The sequence below is a fragment of the Physeter macrocephalus genome, chromosome 17 (genome assembly GCF_002837175.3).
Source record: "Physeter macrocephalus isolate SW-GA chromosome 17, ASM283717v5, whole genome shotgun sequence".
Classification (NCBI taxonomy): Eukaryota; Metazoa; Chordata; class Mammalia; order Artiodactyla; family Physeteridae; genus Physeter; species Physeter macrocephalus.
The window spans coordinates 42,010,388-42,033,489 of NC_041230.1; the positions used below are offsets into that span (position 1 = coordinate 42,010,388).

The 23,102-nt window shown below is 41.1% G+C and overlaps 1 protein-coding gene and 1 pseudogene across 1 annotated transcript; one reads left to right on the forward strand and one right to left on the reverse strand.

Annotated features, from left to right (window-relative positions):
- LOC102993597 (60S ribosomal protein L31-like) overlaps positions 1-23,102 on the forward strand; it is a 70,726-nt pseudogene that overhangs the window by 7,446 nt on the left and 40,178 nt on the right.
- On the reverse strand, positions 22,248-22,466 carry LOC102993323 (probable protein BRICK1). The gene has a single exon (XM_055079224.1). It carries the CDS (start codon positions 22,443-22,445, stop codon positions 22,248-22,250), a length of 198 nt encoding a protein of 65 aa, XP_054935199.1. The 5' UTR covers positions 22,446-22,466.

A 23,102-nucleotide genomic window follows, 5' to 3' on the forward strand; every position in this document is an offset into this window, starting at 1 on the left:
ATTTGGATTCCTTTTATTTCTTTTTCTTCTCTGATTGCTGTGACTAAAACTTCCAAAACTATGTTGAATAATAGTGGTGAGAGTTGGCAACCTTGTCTTGTTCCTGATCTTAGTGGAAATGGTTTCAGTTTTTCACCATTGAGAACCATGTTGGTTGTGGTCTGTCATATGTGGCCTTTATTATGTTGAGGAAAGTTCCCTCTATCCCTACTTTCACGAGGGTTTTTTTTTATCATAAATGGGTGTTGAATTTTGTCAGAAGCTTTCTCTGCATCTATTGAGATGACCATATGGTTTTTCTCCTTCAATTTGTTAATATGGTGTATCACGTTGATTGATTTGCGTATATTGAAGAAGTCTTGCATTCCTGGGATAAACCCCACTTAATCATGGTGTATGATCCTTTTAATGTGCTGTTAGATTCTGTTTGCTAGTATTTTGTTGTGGGTTTTTGCATAAATGTTCATCAACAATATTGTCCTGTAATTTTTTTTTTTGGTAGTGTCTGTCGAGCTTTGGTATCAGAATAATGCTAGCCTTGTAAAATCAGTTTGAAAGTGTTCTCTCCTCTTCAGTGTTTTGGAAGAGTTTGAGAAGGATTGATATTAATCCTTCTTTAAATGTTTAATATAAATTACTAATGAATTGTTCTGAGCCTGGGCTTTTCTTCTTGGAACATTTTTGACTACTGATTCAACCTCCTTATTCATTATTAATTCATTATTAATCTGTACAAATTTCTTACTTCTTCATGATTTACCAATGATATCATATTCCTATGATATTATTATTATTATAAATTTTATTCATTATCTCTAAGTTATACAATTTGCTGGTTTATAATTACTTACAATAGCCTCTTTTAAACCTTTTTATTTCTGTATCTTCAGTTGTAATGTCTCTTCTTTTGTTTCCGATTTCATTGATTCTCTTCTTTCTTTCTTAGTCTTAAAAGAGGTTCCTCATTGTCAATTTTATTTTTTTAAACAAGCTCTTTGTTTCATTGATTTTTCTATTATTTTCCTCGTCTCAGTCTCTATTATTTCTGCTCTAATATTTATTATTTCCTTTCATTTGCTAACCTTCAGCTTAATTTGGTCTTCTCTTTCTAGTTCCTTGTAATGTAAAGGTAAGTCGTTTATTGAGATTTTTTTTTCTTTTAATGTAAATGTTTATTACTATAATCTCCCATCTTAATACTGCTTTTGCTACATTCCCCAAGTTGTGGTATGTTTTGTTTTCATTTTCATTTGTCTCAGGATATTTCCTTTTTGATTTCTTATTTGACTCATTGGTTGTTTAGGAAACTGTTGTTTAATTTCTACATATTTTTGATGTTTCCAATTCTCCTTCTGTCTTTGATTTGTAATTTCATACAATTCTGGTCAGAAAATATGCTTGATATAATTTCACTCTTCTTCAGTTTGCTAAGAGTTGTCTTGTGACCTAACATGAACTATCCTAGAGAAGGTTTTATTAGGCCTTGAGAAAAATATTCATTATGCTGCTGTTGGAGGTAATGTTCTATAAATGTTCTGTTAGGGCCATGTAGTCAATTGTGCTAAGTCCTATGTTTCCATTTTGATTTTCTGTCTTGATGATCTATCCATTATTAAAAGTGGAGTATTGAAATTCCAAACTATTATTTTGTTGCTGTCCATTTCTCCTTTTAGATCTGTCAGTGTTTGTTTTATGTATCCTGGTACCCTGAGGCTGTGTGCTATGTACTTCAATTGTTACATCTCTCTGATGAATTGATATTTTATCATTATATAAGGTTCTTTGTTGTCCCTCATGATAGTTTATGATTTGAAGTCTATTCTGTCTGATTATATATATATATATGTATGTATAAAACCACCCTACTCTTTTTTATTTGCAATTTGCATGAGCATGAAATATATTTTTGATCCCTTCACTTTCAGCTTATGTGCATCCCTAAATCTAAAATGAGTCTCTTGTAGACAACATATAGTTAGTTAATCTTGTTTTATTATCCATTCAACAACTATGTCTCTTGGTTGGAGAGTTTAACACATTTACACTTAAAATAATTATTAAAAACAAAGATTTAACTTATTGCCATTTTGGTATTGGTTTTCTGACTATTTTGTAGTCATTTTGTTCTCTTTCCCTTTCTCACTGTCTTTCTTTGTGTTTCACTGAAATTTTTGGTAGCGATATTATTTAATTCCTTTTCTTTTTCTTCTCTGATTGTTGTGGCTAGGACTTCCAATACTATGTTGATTAAAAGTGGTGAGAGTGGGCATCCTTTTCTTGTTCCTTATCTTAGACTAAATGCTTTCAGCTTTTGAAAATTGAATATGATGTTAGCTGTGGGTTTGTCATATATGGGCTTTTTTATGTTGAGGTATGTTCCCTCTATGCCCACTTTCTGGAGAGGTTTCATCATAAATGGATACTGAATTTTATCAAAAGTTTTTCTGCATCTATTGAGATGATCATATGGTTTTTATTCTTCAATTTGTTAATGTTGTGTATCATACTGATTAATTTGCAGATATTGGAAAACTTGCATCCCTGGGATAAATCCCTCTTGATCATGGTGTTTGATCCTTTTAATGTATTTGTCCCAGAGGTCTCTGAGACTGTCCTCAATTATTTTCATTCTTTTTTCTTTATTCTGCTCTGCGTTAGTTATTGCCGCTATTTTATCTTCCAGATCACTTGTCCGTTCTTCTGCCTCAGTTATTCTGCTATTGATCCCTTCTAGAGAATTTTAAATTTCATTTATTGTGTTGTTCATCACTGTTTGTTTGCTCTTTAGTTCTTCTTGGTCCTTGTTAAATGTTTCTTGTATTTTCATCATTCTATTTCCAAGATTTTGGATCATCTTTACTATCATTACTCTGAATTCCTTTTCAGGTAGACTGCCTATTTCCTCTTCATTTGTTAGGTCTGGTGGGTTTTTGCCTTGCTCCTTCATCTGCTCTGTGTTTCTTTGTCTTCTCATTTTGCTTAACTTACTGTGTTTGGGGTCTCCTTTTTGCAGGCTGCAGGTTGTAGTTCCCGTTTTTTTTGTTGTCTGTCCCCAGTGGCTAAGGTTGGTTCAGTGGGTTGTGTAGGCTTCCTGGTGGAGGGGACTCTAGTGCCTGTGTTCTGGTGGATGAGGCTGGATCTTCTCTTTCTGGTGGGCAGGTCCACGTCTGGTGGTGTGTTTTGGGGTGTCTGTGGCCTTATTATGATTTTAGGCAGCCTCTCTGCTCATGGATGTGTTTGTGTTCCTGTCTTGCTAGTTGTTTGTCATAGGGTGTCCAGCACTGTAGCTTGCTGGTCGTTGAATGGAGCTGGATCTTGGCGTTGAGGTGGAGATCTCTGGAAGGTTTTTGCCGTTTGATATTACGTGGAGCTGGGAGGTCTCTTGTGGACCAGTGTCCTGAACTTGGCTCTCCCACCTTAGTGGCACAGCCCTGACACCTGGCTGGAGCACCAAGAGCCTGTCCTCCACATGGCTCAGAATAAAAGGGAGGAAGAAAAGAAAGAAAGAAGAAGATAAAATAAAATAAAGTAAAATAAAATAAAGTTATTAAAATAAAAAAAATTATTAAGAAAAAAAAATTTTTAAGTAAAAAAAATTTAAAAACGGACAGACAGAACCCTAGGACAGATGGTAAAAGCAAAGCTATACAGACAAAATCACACACAGAAGCATACACATACACATTCGCAAAAAGAGAAAAAGGGAAAAAAATATATATGTCATTGCTCCCAAAGTCCACCTCCTCAATTTGGGATGATTCGTGGTCTATTCAGGTATTCCACAGATGCAGGGTACATCAAGTTGATTGTGGAGATTTAATCCGCTGCTCCTGAGGCTGCTGGGAGAGATTTCCCTTTCTCTTCTTTGTTCGCACAGCTCCCGGGGTTTAGCTTTGGATTTGGCCCCGCCCCTACGTGCAGGTCGCCTGAGGACGTCTGTTCTTTGCTCAGATAGGACGGGGTTAAAGCAGCAGCTGATTCGGGGGCTCTGGCTCACTCAGGCCGGGGGCGTTGGGAGGGGTACAGAGTGCGGGGAGAGCCTGCGGCGACAGAGGGCAGCGTGACGTTGCACCAGCCTGAGGCGCGCCGTGCGTTCTCCCGGGGAAGTTGTCCCTGGATCACGGGGCCCTGGCAGTGGCGGGCTGCACAGGCTCCCGGGAGGGGAGGTGTGGAGAGTGACCTGTGCTCGCACACAGGCTTCTTGGTGGCGGCAGCAGTGGCCTTAGCGTCTCATGCCCGTCTCTGGGGTCCGCGCTGATAGCCGCGGCTCGCGCCCGTCTCTGGAGCTCCTTTAAGCCGCGCTCTTAATCCCCTCTCCTCGGGCACCAGGAAACAAAGAGGCAAGAAAAAGTCTCTTTTCTCTTCGGCAGCTCCAGACTTTTTCTGGGACTCCCTCCTGGCTAGCCGTGGCACACTAGCCCCCTTTAGGCTGTGTTCACGCAGCCAACCCCAGTCCTCTCCCTGCGATCTGACCGAAGCCCGAGCCTCAGCTCCCAGCCCCCCGCCCATCCCGGCGGGTGAGCAGACAAGCCTCTCGGGCTGGTGAGTGCTGGTCGGCACCGATCCTCTGTGCGGGCATCTTTCCGCTTTGCCCTCTGCACCCCTGTTGCTGTGCTCTCCTCCATGGTTCCGAAGCCCCCCCCACCCCCACGCCACCCGCGGTCTCCGCCCGCGAAGGGGCTTCCTAGTGTGTGGAAATCCTTCCTCCTTCACAGCTCCCTGGTGCAGGTCTCGTCCCTATTCTTTTGTCTCTGTTTTTTCTTTTTTCTTTTGCCCTACCCAGGTACGTGGGGAGTTTCTTGCCTTTTGGGAGGTCTGAGGTCTTCTGTCAGCGTTCAATAGGTGTTCTGTAGGAGTTGTTCCACATGTAGATGTATTTCTGATGTATTTGTGGGGAGGAAGGTGATCTCCGCGTCTTACTCTTCCGCCATCTTGGAGCTTCTCCGAGATTTCTTTTTAATTCATCCTTTCATTCAAGCTTAGCACTTGAAGGGTCCTGACTTCATGCAGAGTTTAAATTACAACACCCTGCCTTACATGGGCCTAAGGCTTCCTCTCCTAGTCTTAAAATCCAAACCTCTTGGTTACTGAGATAGCACAAGCATAACCATAATCTTTTTTCCTCGTTTTCAGTTCCCTCTTTATTTGTTCTCCCTTGGGAGGTACGCTTACCCTCTTGCAAAATTAGCTCTGAATCTGAAAAAGCGTATGTTCGATTTTATCTAACATATCTAGGTGTTTTGAGGCCCTCACATCTTCGCATTATCTAGTTTGTGATATTGCTGTAGAAATTTCCCTACTTTTAGCTCCCTCCAGCCTGATGCTTCCTCCTTCCATTCTTTCCCCCTGGAATTCTTCTTCCATGGCAGCTTAAAATTCCCTGCCATTCCCAAATTGTTGAGCATAGTTACTTCACCTCTTTGCTTTAACCATAACTTGGCTGTTCCCCCAAAGATACTGCCACCCCTACAGCCAGCTTGAAATTGCTTTTTTTTCAACTAGTCTAGAAATCTAACTTACTGTCCTTTCAGGATTTCTAGTCTCTCAGAGTCATGCAATAACTATCCTTTAAAATATAGGCTATAAACAACATTTTAAATCAACTATATTCCAATAAAAATTTTAAAAATAAATATAGGCTATATTACTTTATACCCTTTCTGTATACTCTCCTTTATTTACTTAGGGCCTTGACATGTGGGAAATTTCAGTATTTCTGTGGATAACCCAACAAACACCTATAACGGCTTCCTGCCTATCTCGAACTTGAGGAGCTATATATAAATCTTACCCCATTACGGCCACCCACTCCCACAGACACCCTTGTTCTTTTTTTTTAATAATAAATTTATTTATTTATTTAATTTTGGCTGCATTGGGTCTTCGTTGCTGTGCGCAGGCTTTCTCTAGTTATGGCGAGCAGGGGCTACTCTTCATTGCAGTGCACGGGCTTCTCATTGCAGTGGCTTCTCTTGTTGCAGAGCACAGGCTCTAGGCACATGGGCTTCAGTAGTTGTGGCTCACGGGCTCTAGAGTGCAAGCTCAGTAGTTGTGGTGCATAGGCTTAGTTGCTCCACGGTATGTGGGATCTTCCCGGACCAGGGCTCGAACCCATGTCCCCTGCACTGGCAGTCGGATTCTTAACCACTGCGCCACCAGGGAAGTCCCTACTCCTTGTTCTTTATCATGATCTTGAACTAGACTATTTTAGAAATCTTAAATCCTGATGTATAATTAACTCGCTACAATCTTCTTGCCCTCCAACTCAATCACAATTTACACCTAGAAATTATTCAACCCTCTGATCTCTCCACACTTTCCTCCTAAGTCCGTCAACTCCCCTGCATTGTTACTCTTCTCTTTCTTTCCAACATATACCCCATGGTGCAATACATACCCACATTCTTGCCAGCCACTTGAACTTAGCTTCCTTATCTTTGTGTAGCATCTACTGTGGAAAGTGTCTACCTGAGACTAATCTAACCCTGAACACTCTCCATTTCTATACCTAAACAAAAAAAAAGAAAGAAAAAAGGTAAATTGGTGCTGTTGGTGCATGGTGTCCAGCCTCACTGAAAATCCTTTTACAAATAGTGGACCAGTGCCGCCTTAGAAGCCTTGAGTTGAAGATGGCAGAGCACATAATGGAAGGAGCCCAAGTACCTGTGTTACTGCTTAGAGAAGAGCCATTTACTGAACATGTTGGGCTATATTTGTGCAAGAAAGAAACTTCAGTTGTGTTTGAGCCATCAAACATTTGGGGATTTGTTATAGCAGCTTCCATTGCCTTAACTAATGCAATGAGATAGCATTTTGAAATTTTAATTTTCATCAGTAATAAGAGAAAATTTTATTCAGGAGCAGTAATGTAAAATTTAATCCCTCTGTTTTAAAATACATCATCAATGATACAATTAAAAATATCACAGGCTTTGGAGACATTTCTCCAAAAAAGATACTCAGTCGCCAATAAGCTCATGAAAAGATGTTTGACATTGTTGATCATTAAGGAAATGCAAATCAAATCCACAATGAGATATCACTGCACACCCACTAAGATGGCTATGATAAACAGACAAATGATAAAATAACAAGTGTTGGCAAGGCTGTGGAGAATTAGGAACTCTCATATGCAGCTTGTGGGACTGTAAAATGGTACAGCTGCTGTGGAAAACGGTTTGTTGATTCCTCAAAAATATAAACAGAATTGTTAGCAATTCTACTTCTACATTTATATCCAAAATAATTGAAAATAGGAGTCCAAACAAAAACTTGTTCATGAATATTCTTGGCAGCACTATTTACAATAGCCATAAGGTGGAAACAACCCAAATGTCCATTAATGGATGAACAGAGAAACAAATTATGATGTATACACAAAATGGGATATTATTTAGCCATAAAAATGGATGAAGTATTGATACTGCTACAACTTGGATGAACCTTGAAAATATTATACTAAGTGAAAAAAGCCAGACACAAAAGGTCACATATTGTGTGATTCCTTCTGTATGGAATATCCAGAATAGGCAAATCCATAGAGATAGAAAGCAGATTAGAGGTTGCAGGGGCTGGCGATAGGAGGCTAGCGAGTGATTACCTAATGGATATTATCACCATTTTACCAGTAAGCTTTGTAATTACTTTTGAGTTTTATCCTTTGAGCCTCTTCTTTTCTTTCCCTAACACACAGGTCTTTGAATTCTACAGGGGACATTTGGGAAAACTTTTCACTTATGAATTTTCCTTGTGCCATTGATCCAGCTTGCAGGTAAGTGCTAATGATAAATGCATGCTGTTAGAGATAGTAGGCACTGGTTCAGCATGTCCAGAAGTGCTGCGGCACTTCTCAGACTGCACACCAGTCACCTGGGGGTCATGTGAAATTAGAAATTCTGACTACATAGCTCTGGAATGGGGTCTGAAATTCTGCATTTCCAAACAGACTTCTAGGGAATGCCAGTGGTGCTGGTCTGAGAAAATGCTTTGAGCAGGGAAGTGTTCTTAGAAGGTAAAATCTTGATATTTTGGATACAGACGATAAGAAACATCTGATAAGAAAGAAAGAAGCTACGTAATGCCTGAGGTTCCTTCCAGCACTTAAATTCTTTGAGTCTTTGTTCGTAACCTCTAGCAATTGCAGAAGTAACTAAGCACAGTAACTCCACTCCTACTTGTAGGAAGAAGCAAGCTTGAATTAAAGACTTGAAACCCGTGCATAAAATGGCAGTAGGTTTGTTCCAGTTCCTCCTATATAATCAACAGTCCTAGTGAGTTTGAGGCAATGGAAGCACTGCCCAGACTGTCACACAGATTTTTCCTTACCTTTTAAAATATTTGTTTCTGTAGGCAGGCAGATGTATAGTTAAAGCACAGATGAACCCGTCCATGGAGGTGTGACCCAAGAAGTTTTAATTCTCTAAGCACCCAGGTGACAGTTCGTTATAGTCCCGAGAAATGAGAGGAGTGCTTAGAAAGTTCCAAAATATTTGCTCATGCTTTCACCTTAGATTATCATGTTGGTGTGGAATTTGGTCAATCAGCCACCACATATTAAGCATCTACTATGTGGACAAACAAGACAGAAACATCCTAGTGGTAGAGGAGACAGAAAATAAACATGCAAACAAATAACTAAGACAATTTCAGATACTGAGACATGTTCTAAAGAATTGAAGCAGACCCTGCTTTTCCTTGTTTCAGGCTTTACCTCCTTTTTTTTTCTTTCTCCTTTCCTTTCCTTTTTGTCCCCTTTCTATCAGTCCTTCCCATGAACTTAATTAGCATTAGATAATTGAGAAGGCTTACAAAGATAGCTCTCAAAAGAACCCTTTCAACTGCTACCAAAATAAGACTACACCAGCAATTACAAGACAGAGGCATGAATACCCCAATATAGCCCACCCTTTTAAACTGCAGTGTTTTGCAGCAGTTACAGGTAAAGAAAATTGCAGCTTGGGACAGTACCATAACCATATACCCCTGCTCTTGCCTTATAAAAACTCCAATTCTGCTTCAGCTCAGGGAGTTAGCTAATTTTGAGGTGCTACCTGACACGCATCAGCTGAATATCTGAATTACTTTATTTTTTGTTCCTTGACAGAATATAAAAGAGACCATTTTAAGGGGGAGAGACTGCTTTAGTTGGGATGGTCAGGGAAAATGTCTCTGAGGAGGATTCATTTGAATCGAGAGTAAATAATAGTAAGGTCATCTTGAGATAATTTGGGGTAGAATGTTCTAAGCAGGAACCACACATACAAAGTCCAGGAAATTTGGTAGAAAGTGGAGAACATGGATGCAGGTGAGTGAATGAGAGAAGGGCCACGTGGGTTGGAAACCCCTGGAGGTTTCTGTTTTGTTTGTTTTAACAGCTTTATTAAGACATAATTCAGAGAATTCCCTGGCGGTCCAGTGGTTGGGACTCTGCACTTTCACTGCCAAGGGCCCAGGTTCAATCCCTGGTCAGGGAACTAGGATCCCACAAGCTGCACAGCGAAAAAAAGAAGGCATAATTCATATACGATTCACCCATTTAAAGTGTACAATTTGGGCTTCCCTGGTGGCGCAGTGGTTGAGAGTCCGCCTGACGATGCCGGGGACACGGGTTCGTGCCCCCGTCCGGGAAGATCCCACATGCCGCGGAGCGGCTGGGCCCGTGAGCCATGGCTGCTGAGCCTGCACGTCCGGAGCCTGTGCTCTGCAACGGGAGAGGCCACACAGTGAGAGGCCCGCGTACCGCAAAAAAAAAAAAAAAAAAAAAAAAAAAAAATGTACAATTCAACGGTTTTTAATATGTTCACAGAATTGTGCAGCCATCACCACCATCAAGTTTAGAACATTTTCATCACCCCCAAAAGAAATCCCATAGCCATTAATATTCACTTTCTACCTTCACACCCCGCTCTCACCCCCAGCCCTAGGCAACTACTAATATATTTTCTGTCTGTATGAATATGCCTATTCTGGCCATTTCATGTAAATGGAATAATACAATATATAGTCTTCTGTGACTGACTTTTTTCACTTAGCATAATGTTTGCAAGGTTTATCCATGTTGTAGCATGTATCAGTACTTCATTCCTTTTTATGCAGAATAGTATTACACTGTATAAATATGCTACTTGTGTTTATCCATTCATCAGTTGATGAACATTTGGGTTGTTTCCACTTTTTGGCTATTATGAATAATGTTGCTATGAACATTCACATACAAGATCTTGTATGCACGTGTGGGTAAATGGTTGTATTTCTCTTGGGCACATAACTAGGAGTGAGATTGCTATTTCATATGGTGACTCTATGTTTAACCTTTTGAGGAACTGCCGAACATTTATTATCTTTTTATTTCAGCAGTCTTAGTGGGTATCTCATTGTGTTTTTTTATGTACTGTTTTTTTACAGTTTTATTAAGATATAATTGACATACAGCACTGTATAATTTTTATTTATTTAAATTGAAGTATAGTTGATTTACAATGTTGTGTTAGTTTCACTTGTACAGCAAAGTGATTCAGTTACACATATATACATTTAAATTAGGTTATTTTTTTATTGTTGAAGTGTAACAGTTCTTCATATATTCCACATATAAGTTCCTTATCAGATATATGATTTGCACATATTTTCTCCCATTCTGCAGGTTGTCTTTTCACTTTCTTGATGGTGTCCTTTGAAACGCAAAAGTTTTTGATTTTAATTAAGTTCGACATCTCTTTTTTCTTCAGTTGCATGTGCTTTTAATGTCATACCCTAGAAACCACTGCCTAACCGAGAGTCATGAAGACTTACTTCTATGTTTTCTTCTCAGAGTTTTATAGTCTTAGCTCTTACATAAGAGCCCTGTGATAATAGATCATAGTTAATTTTTGTATATGGTGTGAGGTAGAGGTCCAACTTCATTCTTTTACATATAGATATCAAATTGTCCTAGCACCATTTGTTGAAAAAACTATTCTTTCCTGGTGGCACAGTGGTTAAGAATCCACCTGCCAGTGCAGGGGACGTGGGTTCGAGCCCTGGTCCAGGAAGATCCCACATGCCGCAGGGCAACTAAGCCCATGCGCCACAACTACTGAGCCTGTGCTCTAGAGCCCGCAAGCCACAACTACTGAAGCCCGCCTAGAGCCTGTGCCCTGCAACAAGAGAAGCCACCGCAGTGAGAAGCACACACACCGCAACAAAGAGTAGCCCCTGCTCGCCGCAACTAGAGGAAGTCCGCGCACAGCATCGAAGACCCAACGCAGCCAAAAATAAATAAATAAAAATAAGTAAATTTATTAAAAAAACAAAAATAAAAACACTGTTCTTTCCTCATTGAGTCGTCTTGGCACCCTTTCAAAGATCATTTGACCATTTATGCATGGATTGATTGATCTATTCCATTGATATATTTGTCTGTCTTCATACTACTACTACATTGTCTTTTTTTTTAAAATTAATTTATTAATTTATTTTTCGGCTGCGTTGGGTCTTCGACGCTGTGCGTGGGCTTTTTCTAGTTGCAGTGAGCAGGGGCTACTCTTTGTTGCGGTGCGTGTGCTTCTCACTGCGGCGGCTTCTCTTTGTTGCGGAGCACAGGCTCTAGGCACGCGGGCTGCAGTAGTTGTAGCTCATGGGCTCTAGGGCACAGGCTCAGTAGTTGTGGTGCACGGGCTTATTTGCTCCGTGGCATGCGGGATCTTCCCCAACCAGGGCTTGAACCCATGTCCCCTGCATTGGCAGGCGGATTCTTAACCACTGTGCCACCAGTGAAGTCCCCACATTGTCTTAATTTCTGTAGCTCTGTAGTAAATTTTGAAATCAGAACTTTGTTTTTTCCCACAGTATTTTAGTATCAGCTTGTCAGTTTCTGCAAAAAAAAAAGCCACCTGGGATTTTGGTAGGGATTACATTGAATCTGTAGATCAGCTTGGGGAGTATTACCCTTTTAACAGCATTAAGTCTTCTGATCTATGAACATAGGATATTTTTCCATTTATTTAGATCTTTTTATTTCAACAGTTTTTTATACTTTTCAATATACAGGTTTTACACTTCTTTTGTTAAATTTATTACTAAGTACTTTATTTTTGATGCTATTGTAAATTAAATTGTTTTTTGAATTTCATTTTTGGATTGTTTGCTAGTATGTAGAAGTAGAATTGGTGTTTGTTTATTCATCTTGTATCCTGCAACCTTGCTAAACTCCTTTTTTAGTTCTAATATTTTTTTAGTGGATTCCTTAGGATTTTCTATATATAAGATAATGTTATCTGCAAGTAAAGATCATTTTACTTCTTCCTTTTTTTTTTTTTTTTTTTTTTTGTGGTACGCGGGCCTCTCCCGTTGTGGAGCACAGGCTCCGGACGCGCAGGCTCAGCGGCCATGGCTCATGGGCCTAGCCGCTCCGTGGCATGTGGGATCTTCCTGGACCGGGGCACAAACCCATGTCCCCTGAATCGGCAGGTGGACTCTCAACCACTGCGCCACCAGGGAAGCCCTACTTCTTCCTTTTCAACCTGGATGCCATTTCTTTCTTGCTCAATTGCCCTGGATAGAATCTCCAATATATTATTGAATAAAAGGGTGAGAATGGACATCCTTGTCTTGTTCCTGGTCTTGTGGAGAGAAGTATTCATTTCTTCACCATTATGATATTAGCTGTGGGTTTTTTATAGATGTTCTTTGTTTCAGTTTAAGGAAGTTCCCTTCTATTCTTAGGTTACTGAGTATTTTTAATCATGAAACGTTTTTGGATTTTTGTCAAATGCTTTTTTTTTTCTTGCACCTATTGAGATGATCAAATGGTTTTTGTCCTTTATTCTATTAATGTGGTGCATTAAATTAATTCCCACTTGGTTATGGTGTATAATTCTCTTTATATACTACTGCATTCAGTTGACTAGTATTTGTTGAGGCTTTTGCGTCCATATTCATAAGAGATATTGGTATGTAGGGTTTTTTGGTAACATGTCTTTCTGGTTTTTGTATCAGAGTAAACTGGCTTCATAGAATGGATTGAGAAGTGTTCCTCCTCTCCTATATTTTGGAAGAGTTTGAGAGGATTCATATTAATTCTTTAAATGTTTTGTGAAATTCACCAGTAAAGTCATCTGGGCTTGGGATTTTCTTTGGGGGAAGTTTTAAATTACTAATCCAATCTCTTTACTTGTTATAGGCCTTTCCAGACTTTCTGTTTCTTCTTTAGTTGATTCTGGTAGTTTGTGTCTTCCTAGGACTTCGTCCATTTTGTTTGTTATATAATTCGTTGGCATATGTTTCTTCATGGTATTCTCTTATAATTCTTTTTTTTCCTGTAAGGTCAGTAGTAATGTCCCCTCTTTCATTTCTGATTTTAGTGATTTTAGTCTTCTCTCTTCTTGGTCAGTCTAGCTAAAAGTTTGTCAGTTTTGTTGATCTTTTCAAAGAATGAGATTAGGTTTTATTTTTTTCTTTTCTTTTTTTTCCCCTCCTGTTCTCTATTTTGATAATTTCCACTTTAATTTTTATTGTTTTCTTCTTTCTGCTTGCTCTGGGTTTTGTTTGTTTTTTTCCCCCCTATTACTTAAGGTGGAAATTTAGTTTATTGATTTGAGATCTTTCTTTCTTTTTTTTTTTTAACATTGGCATTTATAGCTAAAAATTTCCCTCTGAGCACTGTTTTAGCTCCATCCTATAAGTTTTGGTATTTTGTGTCTTCATTTTTATTTATTTATTTATTTATTTTTTAAACATTTTATAACTCCCTTATTGATACTCTCTGTTGGATGAGATGTTGTCAACATACCTTCCTTTAATTCCTTAAATATGGTGTCCGTTAATTCTTTGAACATATTTACAATAGGGGCTTTGAAGTTTTCGTTAAGTTCAACATCTAGGCCCTCACCAAAGTAGTTTCTGTTGCCTACTTTTTTTTTTTCTTCTTGTCATGGGTCACATTTTCCTGTTTCTTTGCATGTCTCATAATTTTTTTTGTTGAAAATGGAACATTGCTACAATAATATATTGTAGCAACTCTGGATATTGATCCCTCTCTCACCTGGGCTTGTTTTCTTATTTATTTCTTCAGTGACTTGCCTGGACTAGTTCACAGAAATCTATCAATATTTTCTCCACAGTGTGTAGTCTCTGATGTTTCTCCTTGAAGAGTGAAGCTTTGACTATGTGCACAGTCTTCTGACCACCAGGGATTATTGTAGTTTTAGCAGTGCTCTCTTTCCCTGGTCTCCCTGTTAAGCTGCTAGGTGATCTGACTTTACTGTAACACTCACAGCCTTTAGCCTCCAGTAATTGCTAGCTGACTGCTCTGTTGTTTTTGGCAAAGTCTGGGGCATAAATTGTTCCACAGTGTGATCCAGCTAAAGTCAGACCCCTTTGTGGGGGAAGTCTTTGAGGCTTGCTCTGAGCTCAGAAAGGCCCTTTTATCTGTCTCTTTCCCTGGTTTACTCTCTTAAACTTTTAGCTGGGCTACTATTTTGTTTGTTGCTGCTAGTTTAATGGAGCTAAGAGCCTCCTCTTAACTGTTTACCACCAAAATCTCCATTGTTTTTGACAATACCTTTATGCATGAACTTCCCCACATTGTCTTCCCAATAAAGTATGCCCTCTTAGGGAGAGCTACTGAGCTCTCTGTTCTTTTTTTTTTTTTTTTAATTAATTAATTAATTTATCTTTGGCTGCGTTGGGTCTTTGTTGCTGTGCGTGGGCTTTCTCTAGTTGTGGCGAGCGGGGGCTACTCTTTGTTGTGGTGCACAGGCTTCTCACTGCAGTGGCTTCTCTTGTTGTGGAGCACGGGCTCTAGGCACGCGGGCTCAGTAGTTGTGGCTCGCAGGCTCTAGAGTGCAGGCTCACCAGTTGTGGTGCACGGGCTTAGTTGCTCTGCAGCATGTGGGATCTTCCCGGACCAGGGATTGAACCCGTGTCCCCTGCATTAGCAGGCGGATTCTTAACCACTGTGCCACCAGAGAAGTGTCTGAGCCCTCTGTTCTTATGGCCTCCCTCTCCCCCACCCTCCAACAGAATGCCTGTACTACTGCATTAGAATAGGGCAGGGGCAGGGACTGTGGTCCACTTCTTCTGAAGTGATAAACCTGTGTTGCTCCACGAGTGGGGCATTGGATGTGGATGGCAGCCCCTAGTCTTTTGGCCTTGGCCTCCTGGCATAGAATCTATGAGTGAACTGGGCTGGGGGCAATTGGGACCCAATATTCTCAGCTTTCTGTGCCTAGGTAAAGCTTCTACCCTATGAGTGGGACCTGGGATTTGGAAGGGAGTCCCAGTCCAGGCCCCTGCCAGAAAAAGGGATGATATGCTGGCCACTTGCCCTTCCTTGGGTGAAACCATAGTCCTAGACTAGGAGCTGAAGGGAAAGGGAGTCCTGTCTTCTTTGACCTCCCTGCTTGAAGTAGAACTTATGTCACAGTGAGCTGGGAGGAGATAGAATCAGACAGTGGCTCAAATACCATAGACTCTTACTGTTCTTATCAAGATTTACTAAACTATCTTGAATAAATGTTTCTCCATTTTCTGTATACTCTTAGGACAATATCCAGAGATTTTCAGTGGTTGGTTTTTAAAAAAATAATTTTCATTAGTTAAATGTTTCAGTGCGGAAATGAGCTTCTAACGCTGCCATTCCAGAAGTGTGGTCACCTTAGGGGTTTTATTTCCCCATCACTTTTTAGTATGAAAAATTCTAAACAGCAAAGTTGGAAGAATTTCACAGTGAATACCCATATTCTCCTTACTAAGATTCTACCATTAACATTTTGTTATAATTGTATCATATCTGTCCATTTATCTATCATTCACTCTGATGTATTTTTGGGTGCAATGCAAAGTAAGTTGCAGACATCAGTAACTTCCAAATTCTCTCGCATGTGTATCATTAACTAGAATTCAATATATGTTTGCAGTTTTTTTTTCTTTTGAGGTAAATTTTGCATACAATGAAGTACATAAATCTTAAGTGTACAGTCATTGAGTTTTCATAGATTCATGCACCTGTGCAACCCAGACTCCTGTCAGGATATGAAACATTTCTATCACCTAACAAAGTTCCCTCATATCTCTTCCCCGTCAATCACCATCACCTCCCCGCCCTCAGAGGCAACCACTGTTATGATTTTTTTCTACCATATCTTAGTTTTTTCCTGGTCTACAACTGTACATATTAAGAAATCATGTAGTATGAACTCTTTCATGTAGAACTTCTTTCACTTAGCCTAATGCTTTTGAGAGGCATCCATGTTGCATGTATCAACTATTCAATATTATTACTGAATAGTATTGCATGTTATGAATTTACCAACTTATTTATCCATTCTCCTTTTTACAGTCACCTGGGCTATAATTTACTGGAGGACTTTAGGCAGAGAATTGGCATCTAATTTACCCTTTAGATAGGTCATTCTGGTTAGTAAATGGGAGGTGAACTATGAGGGCAGGGCAAGAAGAGGCCTGTTAGGAGGTTCTTGCAGCAGTTCAGGTGAGATTTGAGGTTGGTTTGGATGATCATTGTAGCAGTGCAGATGGTGAGTGGAGATGATCTGATTCAGGGTACGTTTTGGAAGTCTAGCTAACAGGATTTGCTGATGGACAGGATTGTGGAAAGTGAAAGAGAAGAAAGAATCAAAGGTGACTCTATTCCCCCAAGATATTCCTTAAACAAAATTTTGCCATTATTAGGGTGGAGAGGCAATAAAAAACAAGCCATAAACTTTCTGCTTGGAGATTTGGCTAAGAAACAGTTGGAAGGCAATCACTAAGCAAGTATTTGCCAGCTGCTTCCAGATGGCAGTTGGTTAGTTCATACACCCTGTGAACACATGCAGCTCTTTAGACAACCAGCATAATTTGCAGCTTCTCTTGCTATGATAATATGTATCACTATTAGAAATACAATTCAACTTAATTTTTGAATCTCTGCTTTATCCACCCTCCCACCTGCCACCCCGCTTGACCTAGCACTTCAGAGCTGTTGGCTTTAAGATTCAACTTCCCTTATTTCACTCAGACAGGAAACTCTTAAATGTTGGTTATTTCTTATCTGAATCTTTAACTATGTCACCGTGTTTCTGTGATTGACCTTTTAAAAAGTATTACATAAAGGGTTTCCCTGGTGGTGCAGTGGTTGAGAGTCCGCCTGCCGATGCAGGGGATGCGGGTTCGTGCCCCGGTCCGGGAAGATCCCACATGCCACACAGCGGCTGGGCCCGTGAGCCATGGCCGCTGAGCCTGCACATCCGGAGCCAGTGCTCCGCAACGGGAGAGGCCACAGCAGTGAGAGGCCTGCGTACCGAAAAAAAAAAAAAAAAAAAAGATATTACATAAAGACTGATCCCTTTACATAAAATGAGGCTGAGATCAAGCTTTCATTTATTAAACAAATATTTATTGTGTGCCTACTAGATGCTAGGAACTGTGCTAGGCATTGGTAATACCACGGTGAATAAGATAGACTGCTCTCAAAGAGCTCAAAGAACACATAAATTGGGCAGTTTTTTTTCTTTTTTAACATCTTTTTTGGAGTATAATTGCTTTAAAATGGTGTGTTAGTTTCTGCTTTATAACAAAGTGAATCAGTTATACATATACATATGTTCCCATATCTCTTCCCTCTTGCGTCTCCCTCCCTCCCACCCTCCCTATCCCACCCCTCTAGGTGGTCACAAAGCACCGAGCTGATCTCCCTGTGCTATGCGGCTGCTTAAATTGGGCAGTTTTATTACAATGTGATAAATGCTATAATAGAAAGCATGTAAAAGTGGCATTCAACAGAGGCTTAAGGATCAAGCCAGGAAAAACTTCCAGAGGATATGTTTTAGTTGAGAACTGAGGGATCAAAAAAATGAGCCAGAGAAGTTGAAGGTGGGACAGAACAGGCTATTCCAGGTGGGAGAAGCAGCGTGATGTAAGATCCAGACGTGGTTCATTGGTAGAACCTCACATTTGAGATGGGGGAAGTAGAGTCTAAGAGGGAGGTATTAGAGAAGGATGCAAGGGACAGGTCTTGAAAGGCTTTCTAAACCTGAAAGTTCTTATGGAGGGGGGAAAGGGTTGCAGGTGAGTGTTGAAGTGATCATAAATTGATGGAGGTGATCATAACTGCCTGTGAACTAAGCTGCCCTCATGTGATTTTCTCCGTTCAGAATTTGCCTGCGTGGGCTTGGGAGAAGGCAGGGAGAAGCCAGAGTGTTGGGAACGTCCAGGGCTATGAGTGCTGAAGACAATTCAGCATTTCTCCAGCTGCTCTTTCTCAGAACATTCTACTGACAGATGTTAACAGGATGGAAACGTCCTTGGTCAGAGAAGTTTGGGAGAACTGCTATATACTCTAATCCCTTCTTAATATGCACATAAACATATTTGAAGTTCTGAGGGTCTCACATTTGAAAACCCAGTTAAATTTAGTGTAGTCAACTTTTTTAAGCTTATTTGCATCAGAATGACCTGTGGTGTGTGTGTGTGTGTGTGTGTGTGTGTGTGTGTGTTGAATCTGCTAAGGTCTCATAGTATGGTTTATGATGGATCAGATAATCATTCACATTACCACTACATAAAATAATAGGAGCCTTTATTTCTTTTCATTCAACATGTTTAATTTATCTGCAGTTAGCCATTTAAGTCCACATTGATTTAGGGTAGAGCAATGGCTTACTTTTTCTGAAACATACCTCATTCTTTATGAACCTATTTTTTTTTTTTTTTTTTTTTTTTTGCGGCACGCGGGCCTCTCACTGTTGTGGCCTCTCCCGTTGCGGAGCACAGGCTCCGGACGTGCAGGCTCAGCGGCCATGGCTCACGGGCCCAGCCGCTCCGCGGCATGTGGGATCTTCCCGGACCAGGGCACGATCCCGTGTGCCCTGCATCGGCAGGCGGATTCTCAACCACTGCGCCACCAGGGAAGCCCTATGAACCTATTTTATGTTCCTATTCCATTTGTTACCAACTCTTGTCATAAACTTAAAAAACAAACAGACCATAAACTAGCTTCCTTATTGTTCATCCAGGATCATAAGAAGCCAATGTGAAAATTGGCAAGGAAAGCTGGACCATGTCAAATGGTTAGGATTAGGGCTGGCAGGGAAGACAGCAGTCAAGAGTTACTTGTATTATTATTTTACTACTAATAATAGCCAGCGTTTTCTTTACAGTTTACAGATTACACTTATATGTGATATTTTACATAATCACATTCAATTATTGATGAGCAAGGTACAGCTATCATTGGTGAGAGCAAGGAACATAATTTGGGGAGATGACAAATGAAAAGACGTGTTGAGGAAAAAAAGATAGGAGCTGGGTGGGAAAGGAGTTTAAAAAATACTGGGGAGGGCTTCCCTGGTGGTGCAGTGGTTGAGAGTCCACCTGCCGATGCAGGGGACACGGGTTCGTGCCCCGGTCCAGGAGGATCCCACATGCCGTGGAGAGGCTGGGCCCGTGAGCCATGGCCGCTGAGCCTGCGCGTCTGGAGCCTATGCTCTGCAACGGGAGAGGCTACAACAGTGAGAGGCCCGCGTACCGCAAAAAAAAAGAATACTGGGGACAGTAGTCTAAAGCATGCATTCCCAATGGAGGTGGAAATTACCAAGGGGGTGAAAAGCAGTTTTGGGGAGGCCAAAAAAAAAGAGTAGATATTATGGTGGTTTGTGACCCTCCAAAGGGCCACCATTCAAAAACAGACATGCAGTGTATTTGCGGTTTTAACATTTCATGGCAGCGGTGCAATTAGGGAAAAAATGTCTAAAAAGCCTTGTTGAGGGTGAGGGGGTGATAATAAAAAAAAGATTGAGGAAACGTGATGTAAACTCTGTGGTGCCCATGGAACTTTTTGACATTTGTCAGTGATTCTTCTGTTCTCAGACATGTTAGACAACTCATTTGTCTAGCACAGTGTTTGCTCATGGCTTCATTTGTCTGCCCATCTTTACCAAGGCCCTAAATGACCATGTTTTGCTCCTTTAAACTCTTCTCTTCAAGCTACAGCTAACTGAATTAGGGTGGACGCAAGCAAAGACCAGTTAAGGCATAGATTGGCCAGCGAGTGACCAGGAAGCCTGGCTGCACTCACTTCCTCTCATCAGACTTCCGTGGTGCTGTTCTGTATTGGTATAATGTCTCCTCCACTTCTCCCTTTGAGATGACTTGAGTGGGTATCAAAAGAGCCCAGGTTATGACATCTCCCCAGTCAAGACGCTTTCAATCTCATTTGAGTGAGATTGAATGTAATTGAATGAAGATGGAAGAGAAATTTATTTGAATCATTAGCTCTTTGTCCTTCATATATTAATCATATATTAGTTAAGGGAGGGCTTTCCTGTACATTGTAGGATTAGCAGCACTCCAGGCCCCTCCCCAGTAGATTCCAGAAACACCCCCCTCCCAAAGTGTGACAACCAAAAATGTCTCTAGGCGTTGCCAAATGTCCACTGGGGGGCGAAGTCACCTCTGGTTGAGAACTACAGATAATGAGAAACTAGAATATCAGAAAATTATCAATCTCCTAATGGTATCATTATGATCAGAAATGCCATAAAGCGTTTGTGATCTGCTGTTAAACATCACCTTAATAAGGATGTTACCAGAAATTATGGAAGACAGTCCTTGAGAGCCGAGACCAGTGTTGTTACCAAGATATTCACAGCTAACAGTAGTGAGCAGCAGTTGCTTTCTAAGCATGTTCCGTATATTAACTCATTAGTTCCCCTGGCAACTCCAAGGAGTTGGTACTACTATTATTCTACCCACCCTACAGGTAAGGGAACTGAGACATGAGATGTTAAGGGACTTGCTGAGGTCACCCAACTGGTGATAACAAAGTCACCCAGGCAACCCAGTTCTAGAGCCCACGTTCTTTTTAAATTTATTTATTTTTGGCTGCGTTGGGTCTTCGTTGCTGTGCATGGGCTTTCTCTAGTTGTGGCGCGCAGGGGCTACTCTTCATTGCGGTGCGCGGGCTTCTCATCATGGTGGCTTCTCTTGTTGCAGAGCACGGGCTCTAGGCGCATGGGCTTCAGTAGTTGTGGCACACAGGCTCAGTAGTGGTGCCTTGCGGGCTCTAGAGCACATGCTCAGTAGTTGTGGCACACGGGCTTAGTTGCTCTGCAGCATGTGGGATCTTCCCGGACCAGGGCTCTGACCCATGTCCCCTGCATTGGCAGGCAGATTCCCAACCACTGCGCCACTGGGGAAGCCCCCAATTAGGCATTTCAGGCCATTCTGTTTTCTCTAGACATGAGAGAGCTCATTCCCCAAACCTAATTACTAGCCCTGAGAAATTTAGATCAAATTCATCCCTCATCTATGTTCAAACTCATCCTTAGATCCCATGCAGCTCAATAGGCTTGGGAGGCAAACTAATGCCTTCCTATTTGGGGGGTTGGGGGCTGGAACAGATGTCTCCAAAGTGGAAAGGCTGTTTTGCAGAACACAGTCCTCCATACTCATCATGGGTTCTCAGCTCCCCGAATTCCCCATGTTTCATAACTGAATGTACTGCCACTCGCATCCCTGAACTCTGGTGCCAGCCACCTGAACACTTCAATAGGAGATGTTCCATTGCTTTCTAAATCTTGCTCAGCACTGGGTCAGAGTTTTATTTATTTATTTATTTATTTTAAAGTTGAGGAGTTTATTAGGGAAATATGAAAGCTTAAGACACCCGAAGTGACAGAAAGAAAACTCTGAATATGTCCCTTTTCAAGCCAAGTGGAGGCCTGGCCTTGACCTTCCCAAAAGGACAAGAAACTGGTGGGTTAGCAAGAACATCCTCTGGCAGCCACCTCACCGGGCTCCTCAGCCAGGACTGCTTCCCACGCCCGGCCAAAGGTGGGGAGGAGGCAGACTATTTATAGAAGCAATGCAGAGGCAATGAGGGCTGTAAGGAAAGGCTGAGAGAGAGAGAGAGGTGGGGAGGACCTGGACAGAGTCCCGGGCTTTTGGCTCTTAGCGCCTCAGATGTGTTGACAAGTAGTTGTACAAAGTGTTACTGAGGAGGTAAAGTGCCTAATGTTGTTTCTGAGAGTTCCCCTGGACTCCTCCCCACACGCCACATCACACTGCTGGGTGTACCTGGCAGAGCCCAAAGGTCACATTTTTGAAATAAAGAAAAACAAGAATAAGCCCTGTTGTTCTTTAAGGAAAGAGGAAGGGGCTGAAGACGGCTGGGGCCTTTCCCACGAGGACTTTTCGTTCTGTAAAAGCAACTTCCCAGCAGCAGCGTGGCCCAGTTATAGGTGAGGGTCTCACCGTTTGTCACCCTCGCTTCATTCAGTGGACTCTATTCTCTGTTCAAGAGCTGTCAGTTTCTCGTTTAGTGTTGCGAGTCTTGAACGACAAGACATATCAAACGAGTTGAGAAAGTCTGCGATTTTCTTGATGCTGCTGGTGATGACCTCAATGTACTCCCAGTTCGCCCAGTCCTGGTGAATCTCCCGCTGCACTGGATCCTCTTGTCCCACCATGGCTGCTGCCTAAGGAAGCGCGACTAGGTCAGAGTTTTAGAGGTTATATAGCATGATTTTATACTGTACAGTCTTATGTTATATAAAAGTGCCATTATAGTATTGTTATATATTCTCTAAACTTTTTTGGGCAGGGTGCAGTTTGAGGTTAAGGATAAGATGCTACAAACAAATAGAAATTAATTTAGACCAGAACTGTCCAATAGGACTTTTGCAGTGATGGAAATGATTTCTATCTGTGCTGTCTAGTACAGTAGCCACTAGCCACACGTTGCTATTGAGTACTTGAAAGATGGCTAGTGCAACTGAAGAACTGAATTTTATTTTAATTTTAACTTATTTAAATCTAAACAGCTGCCAGTGGCTCCTATATAGGGTAGTGTTTAGGCTGTCTTTCAAGAGGATGGCTACTAGCTGTGTGGACCTCATCTGACTTAGGACTTGGAATATAGGAAATTTAAAGCTGTTTTAAAGTAGATCTTAAATAAGATCCTGAGATTTCCATGTGGCTAGTCTCTTTCCTTGTCTTGGGATGGGTGACTCTTTTGGAGATGGAAAAGCAAGCAGCTCTGTACTCCAGCATCCCACAGAGATGGTTTCTAAGGAAGTTGCTAACTTTAAGACAATTCAGGTAGAGGCTGAAATCTCAGAGGGGAA